This window comes from Columba livia, chromosome 1 (genome assembly GCF_036013475.1).
Source record: "Columba livia isolate bColLiv1 breed racing homer chromosome 1, bColLiv1.pat.W.v2, whole genome shotgun sequence".
Lineage (NCBI taxonomy): Eukaryota > Metazoa > Chordata > Aves > Columbiformes > Columbidae > Columba > Columba livia.
Window position 1 is genome coordinate 117,470,081 of NC_088602.1, and position 16,590 is coordinate 117,486,670.

Below are 16,590 nucleotides of genomic sequence, written 5' to 3' on the forward strand. Positions count from 1 at the left end.
AACCAAATAGCCATGGATATCTCTGTCAGAGGAGGGTCTCAGCAGATAAGAGGCATAGTCTCCCTGAGGACAGACAGGTTCAATGGCTAAAATTGTACAGGTCAAAACTTTAAAGAGACAAAAAAATGAAAAGAAAGACAGCAGCTGAGTCAAGCTTTAATGTCAGAAATCACTTGTGCTCTGTCAAGCATCATAAAGGCAATCAGTGGACACACAATTGCCTTGCACAGGCCATTTTACACTTGCTAATCTGACAATCTTCTCCATATCTTCAAAAAGAGAGCTTTAGAAAGAAGTAGCCCCATGGCAAACACTCCAGGTGGCTTATTTCAAATGAGCCTTATGCTGTTTGACAGCTACGTCAGGTGTGGTGAGCAGGAGGTAAAGACTTTGCCTGCCTTTCCCTTATCCAGTTAAGGTAGAAAATAACAGAGCACTTACAGGCACACATCTGGGTCCACATGCAGAATTGCAGCGAAGACCCCATCTAAGAGTGATCAGTCCTTGCTCAGACACTTGGTTGGCAGGTTGAGGCTGCTAGCTGGGAGTGACAGCGGTGCTACCACACCACCAGCCCTTAGCATTGTCCTGTAAACAGGCCAGCTGCAAGGACAGCTCTCCTGGGTATCCCCTCCACAGCAGGCAGAGCTCACTTCACAGGTGCCACAGTGCACATGCAACTTGGTACCAGTTTAAAACCAGTTCTGGTCAGCCTTAGCACTTCAAAAGTTTTAGAACCCACTACTACAGAAAAGCATTTGTTTGGGTTAATCTATGATTATCTTTTTGGTGAAGCAGGAGATATATTCAGAGGATGCAGCCGGTGATGGGGAAGCAGATCAAATTGATTTTCTGTGCTATGATTACAAAGAAGAAAGTATGGTGGTACATACCATTTCAAACAAACCTCAAGAGCTCAGTATCAAATTAAGCACAAAAACACAGAGGTACATTTGCTTTTAACAACGATACTTACACATGTAGGAATGTAAGGCACAAGAGGGATCCATTCCGTACACCCAGTTCTGAAATATCAACTGCGACTAGCTTGCTGCTTTGTACAAACACTAGAGACAACTCTGCAAATTTATTGTGAGGCAGTAAAAGATACATTGTGCAAATACCATGTTAGCTGGGCTGAGGAATGGATGGATCAACAGCATACAACATAATGAAATGTATGTTGTATCCAGATTATAATCAAACCTCGAATGCAGGATACCAGATCAAAACACAGGCAATACATGTATTTCCTCCTTAATTTGTATAGCAATACAAGCTATCAGTGGTCAATTCTGATCACCATTTATGAATTAAGGCACCTGTCAAACTATTTAGTTTAATTGCTCTCTTATATAGAATCTAACATCCCTACCTCTGCTACATGAGCAGCTGCAATGGTCTGTTAGACAGTCCCAGATATGTTCAAGAACTGCCCTAAAGCTGACACTGGTGCGATGTCCAGGCAGCACTGATCTGTGATCAGCTCTCATTGGTTTGTGTTTTTAGCCTTGTGGTCCCTGCTACAGTACTGTGCTCGCAATTTCAGGAGCCACCACAAAAATTTCCATTTTCCCTAACAGCTTTTAAGATGATGCTTCCGGAGAACATATAAAATATTTTTATACGCATACCTAATCGTGCATATGCCCTTATTCTAGGTCATTTAATAGATTACTTTGCAAAGGTGGAGTCAGTTAGACAGAAACCATGGATATGGTCAAACAGCTTTGGTAACCACTTCTTACTAATGTAATGACTTTGGGCAATAAGACTTGTACATTATCAAAATTACCATAGGAGGCAGTGAGCAGATGGAAACTACCACAACAATCATACTGAAGGGCTTGGCCTTGCCCTTGTGGTGAAGCTGTAGTTTCTGTTGAATAAGCTGCTTCCTGAGTCACCTAGTGCAGGCTGAGGCTAGGAGATAAAAAGCAAACTGCAGGCTGGAAGGCTGGTAAGTGCAGAGACTCTTCAGCCCTCAGACAGAAACAGGAGATGTTCTTCTTTAAGGATGAGAACAGGACTGTGGGGTAACACTGTCCTTAGCAGCAGGAACTTTGATTTCTTACAATTTTGGAGGATTATGTTCTTCTCTGTTTAACAAGGGCTGCAGGAAAACCACTCCTAGCTGCTAGTGCCAGCTGCCACAGTGAGGCAACAGCATATGCAGGGACAGAACACACCAGCTCCTGCACAGCACATGGAGGCACAGGAGCTTTGGCCAACAACCTTCCCACCCCGTCCAGCTCAGACCCATCTGCGATGAGCAGGGTCCTCATCCTCAAACGGGACGAGGTCACATGCTGCCTTGTATCGTTAGATGATTTATACTCTTCTGAGCCCTACGCATCCTCAGGAGCAAGGTGGGTTCCCACTCTCCTGGAACCTCTGTGAGGACAAAAGGGAAGCATTGTGCTTTGTGGTGACAGACATGACATCTCTCCTGGAGCTGAGATCAGAACAGAGGTTCATCCTCACAACTGAGAAAAGCTTCTTCCTGTCTCACTGTGTGACTTAGGACTCAAGAATGGGAGCATCAGAAGAAACCCTGGGCATCTCTGGGGACTCAGTGGAGTAGGGCTCAGAGGTCTCACTCACTGCTGACAAGGTTTTCCAGCAGGCATGGACACATCACTGTAGCATGGAGTTGCCCAACACATGGCGCAATGGGATTTACACCCCATATTTACACCACACCAATCCTGCTCACAGAGGAAATTTTCTATTACTGAAGGAAAGACCATACTGGTAAACAGTGAAGCTGAGGTTGATTGGCTGATTGTAAAGTAAGCTTAAAATTAATTGACAGGTATGGCTGCCTGACAAAGAGCAAGAAGCTCGGAACTATTTGAGTATTCTGCTTTGCCATGGCATAGGAAGAGATACAGAGTTTGAAATTAGGACAAAAAAATGAAGTCAAATGCACGGGATAAGCTTAATGCTTCTGGACAAATTATTCCACTGAAGTCTTCCATCATCTTCAAGGATTTCTTTCCTCACCTCTAGCTTGGTCTTGCCATGTGTTCAGTCAAGATGAAAGCTGACATTCAGGCTCCAACTTTTCAATGGTAGCCTAACGAAGAATAAACAAAGACTTAAAACAGCCTTGTTCACTCAGATCATTGATGTTCTGGTATGAATAGTTAATAAATCTATAATTCTGCTTACAACCCTTGGGAACAAAGCCCCCAAAACAAAACCAAATCATAAGTATTGACAAATGGAATAAGATACGTAACTTTGATGCAATGGGACATAAGTAACATGCAATCCATGACAAGCCTAGGCAAAGAGAGTCAAGTTACTACCAGTAGATAATTCTCACTGACCAGTTTTACCAGTTAAATAGGCAGATACCTTTGCAGACATTCTCACTGGACTGGATTTCTAGCAGCTAAGGATCTGAAAGTAGAGGTAGCATAGCAGCTAAGTCAGACTCCATCCAATACTCAACCATATCAACATAAATTCAATGTTTCAGAAGTATTTATTTGTTTGGTATGTCTTTGGTAAGTGTTAGCTACTAAATCTCATGCTCTTCAGTTCCTTTAACATTTATAACAGAACCCGTGACTGCAGTATAATTTAAGCAAGGTAAATTTAATAATTAAACAAAAACAGTAGTATGGTTTATGGGAACTTCTTCACTAACTAGAACAAAGTTTGTTGATCAAAGTTGGAAGCCCATTTCAAAAGGACATTCCTTTAAAGCACCTAACCCAGCAAAGAATAGACACTGAATACTTTTCATATGAACTCAGGGTCACTCAACAGACATACAGTGAAATGGAAGAAAAGAGACCAACTAATTTTACCTGCTTTTAGACAGCTCCTGAAAGACAGTCTTGCAAATCCAAGAAATCAGGTAAGATTTAACCTATCAGCATCACAACATTCTTCCAGAGTAGGGAAAAATATCAGTAACTGCAATATTTCAGCTTCTAGAAGCCATTATTATAAAGCCTGCTGGTATCCTAGGTTCTTTCGTTTGAAACACTAAGACCCCTAGAAGATAACTGGTAGAAACATACTGACTATCAATACAGAACAAAGAGTAATTGTTTAGTATAAAAAATTACATTCTTTAAGTTATTGCATCAGTGAGGTTTTAGCAGTAGTACAAGCACATAACTCAGCCATAATAAAAACCTGAATAAATCACTTTGGGCACAGAATAATTTATATTTGTGACCTTATTGTAAGATTACAGTTTCAACTTTTTTCAAGTTTCCTTGCAGTTCAAAGCCTATCATCAATGAAGACCACAAGCAGACTGATATCCAGCCAGTCTTGGAGCAATGGCCACCTCAGAAAAACAAAATCCCTCATTTTTATTGTTGGGCATGATGTTACATGTCATAGGGTACTCCTTTGGTCAGTTGGGGTGAGCTGTCCCAGCTGTGTTCCTTCCAAACCTCAGCCTACCCATTCGGAGGGGTGCACACAAAATGGGAAACAGAGGAGGCCTCGACACTGTGCAAGCACCACTCAGCAATAGCCAAAGCATCAGTGTGTTGTCAACACTGTCACAAATCCAAAACACGGTGCCAGTGCCATACCAGCAGCTACGAAGAGTGTTAAGTCAAATCCCAGCCAGATCCAGTACAGGGACACACAAGGCAGTATCAGTCTCAGGGAATTCAAGATTTTGGAGAGCTTTGATGCAAAACACATACCTGAAGCAACAATACCGCTAAGTGTTTGAACAGATAAAACTCTGCACTGAGCAGTTACTGGGCAACTTTAGGTGCTAGCAGTTTGAACAGGTTTTGATTAGGTTCAGCTGGCCGACTGCAAGAGGACTTCTTCCACATTCCCTCTCCATTTTGGGATGTAAGCATTTGCGAGTAGCTTCAAGGTCCTTTCAGGCTTTTCTTCCTGAAGCTGCTGTGAAAATAAATAATATAAGCACTAGAAACAACTGGGTTACTTTGCGTTACTGCACTTTTAGGACACTGTATGAAGCCAGTGCTGGATATGGTGTGTTAAGTTGGAATGACTGTCACAGTCTGAGAGCTGAACATCCCACAGTTATCTTCTCTGGCCTCAGAATTTACCTTAAACATCAGGGAAACTCACAAAATGTAATCATTTCAGGGTGAGATATGGCGCCTTCTCTGGGGCAAAAAAAAAAAAAAGATCAAGAACAGACTTTTTTTCATATTAACTAACAATACCTGCTGGATTCTTCCAGTATGACTCATCAACACTTTTTGGTGAGTGCTACTGCTTTAACTGCTTCCACTCTTGGCAATGACACTGAAAATTCATAGCTTGATGACTTCCTGAAAGAAGCATTATAAACTAGCATCTCCCTGATTACTTACATAATGCATCAAGACCCTCACCCAACACATCAATTCCAATGGAAATCCACAGCAGAAATATACTGCAGAAATACCAGCAAGAATCTAATCCCAAGCTTAAAGACATTGGAAGTGACAGCCATCAGTTAAACTTCTAACATAACTGTAGATAGAATACACTTCTTCTTAAAAAAGTGGTGTTACCATGGGCAGTGTGTCACTATTTAAGAGCAGGCTAAGCAGAATTGCATGTATTCGCATCCCGCCAGCCTCATCAAATACTTGCAACCAACATAAGAATGGATTTTAGCCAAATCATTACTGAAGTTGAAGTTGTCTTCAGGCAGAAAGGCTTTTAGCACTTTGACAAAGATAACAGAAAAATAAACTCTCCACAGAAAGTAACTGCTCAGAATTCAAGAGAGCCATGATGTTCAGATTATTAGATAAATCAGTCTAGATCTCAACCCTAAAGACAATGGTGAAACTCATAAGAGAAGTCACAAAAACTTGAGAAGTAACATAATTGAGATCTTTAAAAACATGAATTGCCAGGAAAAGAATGCCTCTTTTTTTCCCCACAGCTAGTAGCTACAAAGATTTCAGCAGCATGATCTAGTAAGAAACAAGCCCCATATGGATTCACTGAAAGCAATGCAGACAAATTCAGCCAGCCAGGGATCCAGCTGAGCTGCAGCACCAATGTGTTCCTCAGGCACTCCAGGAAAGGGATGCACTTTGATGTGATGCATCAGTGTGAGGAAAACAGCATCTGAAGGCTGTAGATAAAGAGCACACGCTCTGCTGAATTAACAGCTGACATAACAGGACCACCAAGAAGCATGGCTGAGCTTCATTATTCCAATGTGTGAAGTGATTTTTTTCAACAAGTGGGTTCTCGTACAACATTTCTGCAGATTTTAATACACTGACATACGAAAACAGCAACTTCAGTTCACTGGAAACAGTTTTCTTTTTAATTTTACCATAAAAAGGCAAAATAAACTCTTTCACTGTAATGTCATAGCTTTTAATATTCCTGAGCTGCATTTTAGAAGCAAAAGTATTCTTAAATGGTTTTTACAAGATACTGCAGCCTTACTTTCCAACACAAGTAAAAATAATTTAGCAAGAAGGCCCCTTTTTCAAAAGACAATGGCTAACTCTGTATGTACCTGAAAAATGCTTCAAGTGGTTCTGTGCCACCTGAAGTAATTACAAAGCCAAATATGTCAACAAAATAACAGAACAACTTTTCAACCATTTTATCACTGCTTCTTACTTCCTACATCAGTGTGCCTTTCTCACATGGAAAGTATTATTCTACAAATGCCATTACATGCCAGAATAATTAGGGCACCAAAGCTTGGCACCATACAGACATGTGACAGAAACATAGCAGTTTAAAAGATAACCTGCATACCTTTATAGTCAGTTTTAAGAACCGTATGAAAGACCTGCTCTCCATCTCAGTCAGCAAAAACTCTTTGATAAATGTGATTTCATTGAATGCATCAGAAAGTATTTAAAATCAAACCTATATGTAATAGCTTGTCACATCTGGAGTTCCTATAACTGGCACCCATGTACTTCTCAAGCCAAATTAGGTGATAATGAGATAAAAACTAAATTGACTAAAATTATGGTTCAGAAAACTAAAAATCAAGAAAATAAGTTGGCTTTTAGCATTGTAGGAACTCAAGCACAAGCACAGGTGGTTATACCTACACTGTGGCAGAAACCTAGAAAGAGACAACAAAGCACGAAGGAACGTCAGAAAAACAGGCATCTATTGTCTTAATTTCAGGGACTAGATGCTAGATAAGCATTGGCTGAAACAAATGCAACTACAGCAGTCACACCGATGAGGTCTTGTTTACAACGTTCTGGCCCTTTTGTCCAACCACAGCCTTTCCAAGGAGCCAAGGCCTCCACTACCCACTCCAAGTACTCCTGTGCTTACTCAGTGATCTCCGGTGCCTTCGTCTCCTGCTCACGCTTCTGCGACTATAACTTCTTTCTCTTCTGTCTCGCTTACGTTCGCTACTGCGACTTCTTCTGTAACGTGAACGCCTGGGGCTTACACTTCTTCGACGAGGACTATGGCTTCGTCGAGGACTGTAACTTCTGCTAGAGTGTCTATAATCCCCCCTTTCTTTCCTGTACCTTTCATCCCGGTAACTCACATCTCTTCTGTGTCTGCTCCTCTCTCGTTTACCCTTACTCTCATCAGTGTTTATGCTGCTACATGAACGGCTCTTTCTTCTTCTTGACTCTGTGCTACGTTTGCGCGGCTCACAGTGAGAGTCCTTCCTGCAGGCATTCTGGTCATAGCTAGAGAGGCTCTTCTGCTGCTGATTACTGGTGGGAACACATGACCCAGAACTTCTTTTCTCAGAACACTTCTCCGAGTTTGTGGTATGAAGTTTCTGACCTTCTTTGACATGAACTTTGTCATGAATGTTGCCATTCAAGTACTTGCACTGAGTGTTTACGCTCTCAGGGGACACTGCTTCTCTTTGAGAGCCGGGAGCCAGTTTCCCTGTAACAGCCTGTCCTGAGGTAGAAGTGATGCAGCTGGATGACACAGTGTGTGGAGCACCACTAGGATCCTTCAGCATGTCAGACTGAGATGCTTCAGTTTCTTCTTTGTTTTGATTAATTGCATCCATTTTCTTGCTCAGAAGATTGTTCAGTAGTTTCTCCCTCAATTCCTTTTCTTTTCTCTGCAATCCTAGTGCTCTCTCTTTTTCCTCTTCCACACGTTTGAGCTCAGCCTCCTGGAGTCTTCGTCTCTCCTCTAGCTGCTGAAGTCGAATCTTTTCTTCATTATGCTCTTGCTCCAAAAGTTTTACTGCCTGAAAGATAGTCAAAGGGAAGGTAAGAGTAAACAAGAAAATATTTACAGACCTGCTCATGCTTCCAAGTTATACCATAACACAAAAGCAGCAATCTATCAAGAAAAGAAAATCTAACAAACAGAACTTAACCATCCCAAAATAAAACGGTTGTTTCCTCCTTAAAGCAAAAAAACAACCCACAAACTAAAACAACCAAACAAAAAGCCCACCAACACACAGCATTCGTAAGGTGCCACATTGGTATTAGTCCACAAACTCTTCTGAGTGTTAATTTCTCCCAGCTGTTTCACAAGGCAAAAACAAAGCTTGGTCTTTATGGCTCCTTAATATGACAAGACTAACACACAAGCTAGAAGAACATGTGAAATTTCAAGTATTAAAATACTTTTATCAGAGTCAACACCTGAAGGTTTCAGTCAAATTTAAAACATTAATTTGTCTTAGATGATTGCAATCTGTGGTTCACAGATGACTTTACAATGAATCCAAAAATCCAGCAAATAATTACACGTGTATTACGTAGAAACCAATCCTCTTTTGTCAACCACTTCAGAAACTCATAATACTTAAAAAGGTTCAAACCTTTTTTTATTCTAACCCAGACAAATGGCTTAGCATATACATCAAACAGTGCTCTATTTTATCAGACAACCTTTCTGTTTCAGAGCTGCAAAGTTACAAGCCCTGCAAGAAGCATTTCTCCCTTCTCCTAGCACATGACTGACCACAGAGCACTGTATGAGCTCTAATTCAAAAACACTCCTGAGGTACACTGGCATCAAGGAAAAAATCCTGTGCTTTGCCACACAGTTTTTCATTACCGCAGAAAATACTTAGTATACATTACATTACACCTTAACATGACTTTATTCAAGTCTTAAGCCAATGACATTCTGTTCCAGTGAAAAATGACAATATTGTTAGAGAGACCAGATCTAACATTCAAAACCCTAGCTGACAGTACTTTTTCTAAAGAAAAATCATTCAGCACATTTTCAAACATCAAACAATGAAGGCTCATTCTCTGAATCTGCAAAGAATAGTTAACAGAACCGCTGAAAAGCCAGAAGAAAAATGGCATCAAAACTGCAATTAGAAATCAGGAGTCTTGCATCTTATGCTCCGTGATTAGTTCCCTTTATCATGCTTACACAATCTTTTCCTGGATTTAAGAGCAAGCCTGCCAATTAGTTTATGTGTAAAAAATGCTATTCAGGACTACAGGTTCAAGTCCACTCTTCCATTTACCTATATGTGCATATTTTACCAATGGAGGAATACTCTTTCATTGCACTTTTTTGAATTTTTGGTCTAACGAATAGCATCTGAAGCAGTACTGAATCTGCTTTTTTTTTTAATTAACAGCACTCCTCACTCCCTCTCAAGTCAGCAAAAGGCTTTGCTTTGCTGTGTTCTTAATTAGCTTCTCAAAGAAATATTGAAATTACCTTTGCCCTGCTTAGCAGTTCTGCAATTAGTCTAATGGACTGAAGATTCCTCTGAGCTAACAGGAGCTTCCTTTCTTCTAACTTTATCTTCTCTTGCAGTTTTTTCTGCTCTTCAGCTTGAAGCTTTTCAAGTTGCTTTTTATTTCGTCGAACTTCACGATCTTTCTGTTTCTGTTCTCTCTTGCGCAACTTTTCTTCTCTTTTTCGCTCTCTCTCACGTTCTTCAAGCTCTCTCTGCTTCCTAAAAAGAGATTAATATTTTCACCTTATCTAGGGCAGGTACAATTTTAGACTCCTACTCTACCTAAAAAATGTATTTTCTACTTTAAGTAAATTTGTTTCTAAATAAGTCTTGTTGATTACTGGAAAACTGAAACAGAAAACAGTGAACATTTTAATCATTACTTGTGACAGCAAAAAATCAGCAGTCTGTCAATACTTAAAACCAAGTTGGAATCCAAACATAGAGCATGGCTACAACAACAAAAACATTTTTTTAAACCAACTTGACCAGAGACAATAACAATACATTAGGCAGCTGGGCAGTCAGTTGTCACTGTAAGAAAATTACCAAGCCAATTAATGTGTACATGGGTTCGTGATTCTTATTTCAGGCATTAGGACAAAATGGTAGCCTATGTAAAAGGCTGAGGGTTTTTGAGATCAGGTATCTAATAGCATAACTTTCAGGAAATTTAATATTTTGCAGATTTAATATTTTGAACTAAATATAAGCATTAGTGATAATATAAATAACCTTACTGTTTCATGAATTGCTTAATAACTAAACATTAAGCAATGAGAATTTATACACATCAAGGCAACTGGACACCAACATAACTGCTGAAACAATTTGCACCATTCATGTTTATATTCTGAACAGCTGTCTTACAACATTTGCATCCGTATACATTTTCTTAAAATGTCACTGTTAAGATATGCTTGTATCTCATCCTTTTCCTGGAAAAAATACTGATGTTAAGAACGAATGAGCTTTATAAAATGAAAGTTACTTACTAGTAGAACTAGTGCATAACTTTCTATTGTCTATTTACAGTGCTCATTTTTCCATCAGAATGACTATATCTCATGTAAATTTCCAGCTCCCGAAATTACAGTTCAACCCCCCCCCAAAAAAGTGTAAAAAACTTGAACTCTCATCATCCCTGAACCCTGCTTCCTCAAAAGGACCACTTCATTCTCACAGTTTTAAGTGCTTCACTTTAGCTACAGAAGTAGAACTTTGAAACAAAATTTGTCTTTAGTTATTTTCTATCTGTTGGTGCTGACATGGAGTAACTGCAGTTTTGTTACGCATGACTATTAAAAATATAACTAAGCAATATGCAATAAATACCTTTCTTCCTCTTTTTGTCTTTCCTCAGCTTCTTTCTCCTTACGTTTTTGTTCTTCTCTCTGTTTTTCAAGTTCTTGAAGCTTTTCCCTTTCAAGCTGACGCTTCTTAATTGATGCATCACTGAGATGTTTTGTTGAGTCAAAAGAAACCTTCATAGGATACAATTGAAAATAGTTTTAAGTAGACAAAAAAAAACAAAACAAAACAAAAAAAAAACAAACCCTACACAAACCCCAACAATTTTAACCCAGCACAAAGGTATGCAAACTGCAGCATAAGTACAATCAGAAACATAAAGCCTATAACCAGATAACTGGGAACTACCTGTCTGCACACTAGCACAATTAGGTAGCGGTTCACACTTTTGTGTGTGTTTGACATACAAAGTAAACCCAAGTGTGGTTTAGGCCCTGGGTGTCCAATGTTTTCAACTTGTCAGAACAGGAACGTACAGAACTCTTTCAACTCACTTCTGCTATCAGGGAATGCACAGCACTAGATAGAAGTGGGTCTTAACAAAGGCGCCGCTTTCTGTCTACCACTATGATCCTTAAGTTGAACAGAAGAAACAGTTCTACAACATTCAGTACCTGGTTTAAGCCTCTTCACCAATTCTAACACCAAGATTCCCAAATTGAGGTCCACTGAGCTGAAGCTCCAAGTTTGAAAGAGGGAACACAAGTGAGAGGGAAGTTACATCTGAGCAATGCGGCCAGGGAAAACATTCAGCGTCCAGGACATATGGGCACACCTTGGCCATGTCCAGCTGCACCTTGGAACAGGAAACCAGAAGACATCACACCCTTGGTGTCCTCATCTCCCACTCTAGATACCAATGCCTGCATAGGCAGGCAGGGTCCATAACACATTCCTGAATGGCTGCTGTCATGAACCATGGGGCAGAGAACAAAGAGCACATACTCTGCAGTTTAATTAACCCAGGCTCTATGTAAAATGATGTTTCACTAACAGGCTAAAATGACAGGCAGGTAGAAACAGACAAAGTGTTGTGACCTTGTATGAAAGAGATCTGTCCTGACAGCATACACAGCCCTCTTTCTTTCCTATCAGTCCCCAGGGCAGCTGTCAGGAAGGCTTCCGCTTACACGGCCAAACTAAATTTGGGAACCCTAATCCACCCCATGAAAGTGACAGTTGGAACTTCACATCCCCTTGAAAACATTGAGGGTCAACATTACAAACAGTTTCCATGCTTCAACTGACAAACTTTGATAACAAGATAAAAGATTGCAGTATATTACTTATACTGACTAAACTAAAACTTAAATAAATATTTGCATATTCCCACATTGCACAAAGGAATACTCAAGTTTTTTCCTGAAATACACTTTCTGATTTGATGAATGACTATACTCAAATACATATGCAAACATTTCCAATAACTAATATATAAATGCACAGACCATCTCCAAACATATCAGAGCAAGCTTTCTTCATGCCGTACTTTCACAGATACTACAACTGAACAGACAGCCTTGTTCTCTCCTATCACAGCTGTTTTCTTGGACCATCAGGTTACAGAAAAAACGATCTGGAAAACTCAGTAAATAAGTATTATGAATTAGGCATACTGCATTCACAGGAAACTGAGCTACAGGTTAAGGTTACCATTTAAATTTTTGTGGGGCCCTTCTCTATCTGAAATACACTAATGATTAACTGTGTATTCCACAGGCCTTACAGGCCACATGCTATTAAACTTCACAGTTCTGACAGTCATCTGGTAGACCTCGTTTTCCAAGCAGGGACAGGCTGTGAAACACTCCCTCAAAACTTCTAATTGTAGCCAACACAAGAGAGAACAATGCATGTTAAAGTCAGCCTTTTGGTGAAAGATGTCTGAACTTGTTCAGAATTAGAATTTTTAGTGATATGACAGGATTTATGAACACACATTACTTTTTTTAAAAAAAACAAACATTTAGCCAGTCACGTTCATGTACTTGGTCCTTCCATCAAGCAGGTTTTCATTTCATTTAACTGCCTTGTTAAAAAAAAAAAAAAGTCCCATCCACTTTGTTCAGGTAGTCTAACGTAATTTTTCTGCCATCATTTTTCTTTAAACATTCTATCATGGCTGTTCCATAAAACCACCTTAATGCTGTTTATGTCACCTGTTGTCACTGCTACAGTACATAGATGTAGGTTTTAAACACTATGGAAATATATTTAGTTATACTTGTTTTTTTGACTGGGTTCCCATAAAAAAGCCTGCAGTTTCTCACCTTTATATTGCAAGCCACTGCTTTGCCATCATCGCCTTTATACATCAGCTTCATCCCTCGCAGGGCATTCATGGCCTTAATGAAACCTGCGTACTCCCGATACTGAACATAAGCTTCAAAATTTAAATGGCCTCCAAAACTGAAAGTGTGAAAATTTCTGCCAGTCATTTCTTCTCTGTAAGGGTCCAGCATGGGTATGTCCACATTACGTATTTCTCCAAATTTACTGAATACTTCTATAAGGACTTCTTCACTGGGCTTTTCCGAGCCAGAGTCCTTTGCCGCAAACCACTTACAAGGCAAGCCCTCTAGGTGAATAGTATCTGGCCTTTCCCCTGGCAAAGTTTCATTCATGTCTTTTGCATCACGGAAAAATGAGTCCCAGTCATGTCTGGTAGGAAAGTCAATCTTATATTCTGCAGCACGGACTTTTAAAATGTCAGAGAAGCCACTCAGCTTTATTGTTTTGCCATCAAGGCACGCCAGAAAAGATTTAACCAAACTCTTGTTTTCAACCTCTCCTTCAAACCGGATGAAATCCATCGTGCTTTTAGAAATCCGCAGAGTGGAAAACTGATGAGTTTGCACCATCCCTTTCAATCTTTCCATCACTTCCCAGTTCGAAATGGATTTTCCCGGTTGTTTCAGCTGAGGAAGTGCCACACTGATGGTCATTTTTGTAATGGGTTTAAGGTATAACCCACAGGGAGCACAGAGCTCTACAGCTTCTGATGTATCATGAACTATTGTTGCAGCAGCCATAACACAGAAAAAGCATAGGATAAAAAAAAGATGCAAGTTTAAGTTGCAGGCCAACAGTAGTCAAATAAAATAGCCCTTATCCGTAAATAATTTAATTCTTTGGCCACTTAACCATTCCCAAGTTAAAACAGTATCTCCTAATACAAGAGTCAATTACAGAGTTAAAACTGAGTAGTACAAACATCTTAAATTACTTTATAACCACTAAATCCTGTAAGTAATTAAACCTCCTAAAGAAATACAAGAAGCTGATGACAATCTTAGGAATACATGAAGTTGGTATGTGATGGCTCAGAAAGCAGCTACCCTTTTTACGGGAGGAAGAGACAGGCGGAGCGATGTCACACCGCTTTGAAGTCTACTTAACACCCAGTAAACCCCAGCAGGCTAGCGCCGAGGCGGCCCCAACGTTCCGCAGCACAAAGGCCTGAACGGTGTCTGCAACGAGAGAAAAACGTCCCTTTGGTTTGAAAGCCCAACGCCCTCGCAGCGGCGCTCAGCAGCCTCCGCACCGCCAGGCGGGGGAGCGCCAGGAGCCGCACCGCGGCCAGCGACCACCGCCGGCCGCACGACCCGCCCGCGGGAAGGCCGGCAGCTGACCCCGACGGGAGGAGCCCGGGCGGAGGGCAGAGACCCCGCCGATACGCCAGCGCCGAAGGCCTCCGAGCGGCCCAGGCCGGGCTGAGCAAGGTTACCCGCACCCTCCCCCGCCGGCTGCCCTACGCGTTCCCCGGCCTCCCTCCGCCCCGCCGCAGGGATCCTCCCGGCGCCCCCCACCACCCGCCGCCGCGCTGCGGCCCGACCTGGCCCGGCCCCACCGGCAACAGCCCCGCTCCGCTGCTCCCTAGCCCCGGACCCTGCCCCGCCGCGCGCCGCCGGGACTACTTCCGCTTCCGCGTGGCTGCAAGGGGGCGGGCGCGCTCTCTATGGGAGGCCTCTCTATGGCCGCGCCGTGAGGGCGACGCCTGGCGGCGGGGCGGGAAAGTGGCTCAAAATCAGCGTGAGTGCTGCTCTCGAGTGAAATGCAAGCCCTTTTTGCTTGCTTCCCCACAAATAAAAACGCTCTTTGGAGCACAAGTCTGGTGAGGAGCGGCTGCGGGAGCTGGGGCTGTTTAGCCTGGAGAAAAGGAGGCTGAGGGGAGACCTCATCGCTGTCTGCAGCCACCTGAAAGGAGGCTGTAGCATGGAGAGTGCTGGTCTCTTCTCCCAAGTAGCAAGTGACAGGATGAGAGGAAATGGCCTCAAGTTGCACCAGGGGCGATTTAGATTGGATATTTGGAAAAATTTCTTCACAGAAGGGGTTGTAAAGCACTGGAACAGGCTGCCCAGGGAAGTGGTGGAGTCACCACTCCTGGAGGTGTTTAAAAGACACGCAGCTGTGGAGCTTAGGGACATGGTTTAGTGCAGGGCTGGCATACTCATTTTCACTGGGGGCTACATCACAAATGGCCGAATGTAATTTTAGGACCACGTAAATGTAGAAGTAGTTACATTTATACAGTCCTAAAATTACATTTGGCCCTTTGAAAGCAACCACAAGGTTGGTTCAGCCCCCAGGGAAAATGAGTTTGAGACCCCTGGTTTAGTGCTAGAATTAATAGAATTAATGGTTGGACTCTATGATCTTGAGGGTCTCTTCCAACCAATAAGATTCTATGATTCTGTAGTGGGGTTAGTGTGTGAACAAACAGTATGTATGAACAGGTGTGTTTCCCAGTAAGGTAATTTCCACCATTTCCTTCTGGCAGCCTGGGGCACGAGGGCACAGACACCCTGTCAAAAGCCACCCAACCGACTGGAGACCAGAGCTGTCATGTCTGAGGTCACCAGCTACCAAGGTGGATAGCCTCCTACTTGCTGCTTACCACCGATTTCCAACAGTTTGTGCTTTTTTTTTTTTTTTTTGAAACAAACCCAAAGTCTGTATTTATGAAAGAGTGGCACAGATCAACAAGACATAATTTAGTGGCATAAAAATCAAATCATAGAATAGTAGAATCATTTTGATTGGAAGAAACCCTCAAGATCATCAAGTCCAATCATTAACCTAACATTGCCATTGCCATTTCAAAACGCTGTCCCTAAGCACCACATCTACACATCTTTTAAATACCCCCTGGTTTGATGACTCAACCACTTCCCTGGGGAGTGCATCTCAATGCCTCACAGCCCTTTCTGTAAAGAATTTTTTCCTAATATCCAACCTAAACCTCCTATGGTGCAACTTGAGGCTATTTTCTCTTTTCCTATTGCTTGTTACTTGGGGGAAGAGACCAACCCCCTCCATGCTACAACCTCTTTTCAGGTAGTTACAGAGAACTATAAGGTCTCCCCTCAGCCTTCTTTTCTCCAGGCTAAACAGCCCCAGTTCCCACAGCCGCTCCTCATAAGACTTGTGCTCCAGACCCTTTGTAACCATTCTCTGAACTGTCTTCAGCACCTCAATGTATTTTCCGTAGTGAGAGGCCCAAAACTGAACACAATATTTGAGGTACACTGAGGACAGTGCTATTTGATATGCTGTAAGATGTCCAAGTTACATACAAGGGTCTAAAAAATATGCCACATGATGTACAGGAAACCTGACCACACTGTCAGCTGAGG

At 41.7% G+C, this 16,590-nt stretch overlaps 1 protein-coding gene across 12 annotated transcripts; it reads right to left on the reverse strand.

The window, feature by feature from the left end:
- Window positions 1–140: 140 nt before the first annotated feature.
- Window positions 141–14,909, reverse strand: AKAP17A (A-kinase anchoring protein 17A). Of its 12 annotated transcripts, none has more exons than XR_010474923.1 (8): window positions 14,790–14,909; window positions 13,225–14,424; window positions 10,979–11,127; window positions 9,622–9,862; window positions 7,276–8,170; window positions 4,683–4,893; window positions 3,364–3,408; window positions 141–3,079 (listed from the first exon to the last, which is right to left on the reverse strand). XR_010474923.1 is itself a non-coding variant. In XM_065074458.1 (7 exons), the coding sequence occupies exons 3-7, from the start codon at window positions 13,897–13,899 to the stop codon at window positions 4,871–4,873; spliced, it is 1,980 nt and encodes a 659-aa protein (XP_064930530.1). In that variant the 5' UTR covers window positions 13,900–13,967; window positions 14,293–14,424; window positions 14,790–14,909; the 3' UTR covers window positions 3,475–4,870. The 12 variants fall into 12 exon arrangements, 7 of the variants coding, with proteins under 7 accessions (XP_064930530.1, XP_064930497.1, XP_064930495.1 ...); XR_010474911.1 differs by having other exon boundaries at window positions 3,822–4,893; XR_010474929.1 differs by lacking the exon at window positions 3,364–3,408.
- Between the last annotated feature and the right edge of the window lie 1,681 nt (window positions 14,910–16,590).

What these genes read in the sequence shown, in the direction of transcription:
- AKAP17A (XM_065074422.1), bottom strand. Translation starts at nt 13,986, where the DNA reads ATGGCTGCTGCAACAATAGTTCATGATACATCAGAAGCTGTAGAGCTC. An exon ending in CAGTGGCTTGCAATATAAAG is followed by an intron (nt 11,128 to 13,224) that starts GTGAGAAACTGC and finishes TATCCTATGAAG; the next exon opens with GTTTCTTTTGACTCAACAAA. An exon ending in AGACAAAAAGAGGAAGAAAG is followed by an intron (nt 9,863 to 10,978) that starts GTATTTATTGCA and finishes ATCTCTTTTTAG; the next exon opens with GAAGCAGAGAGAGCTTGAAG.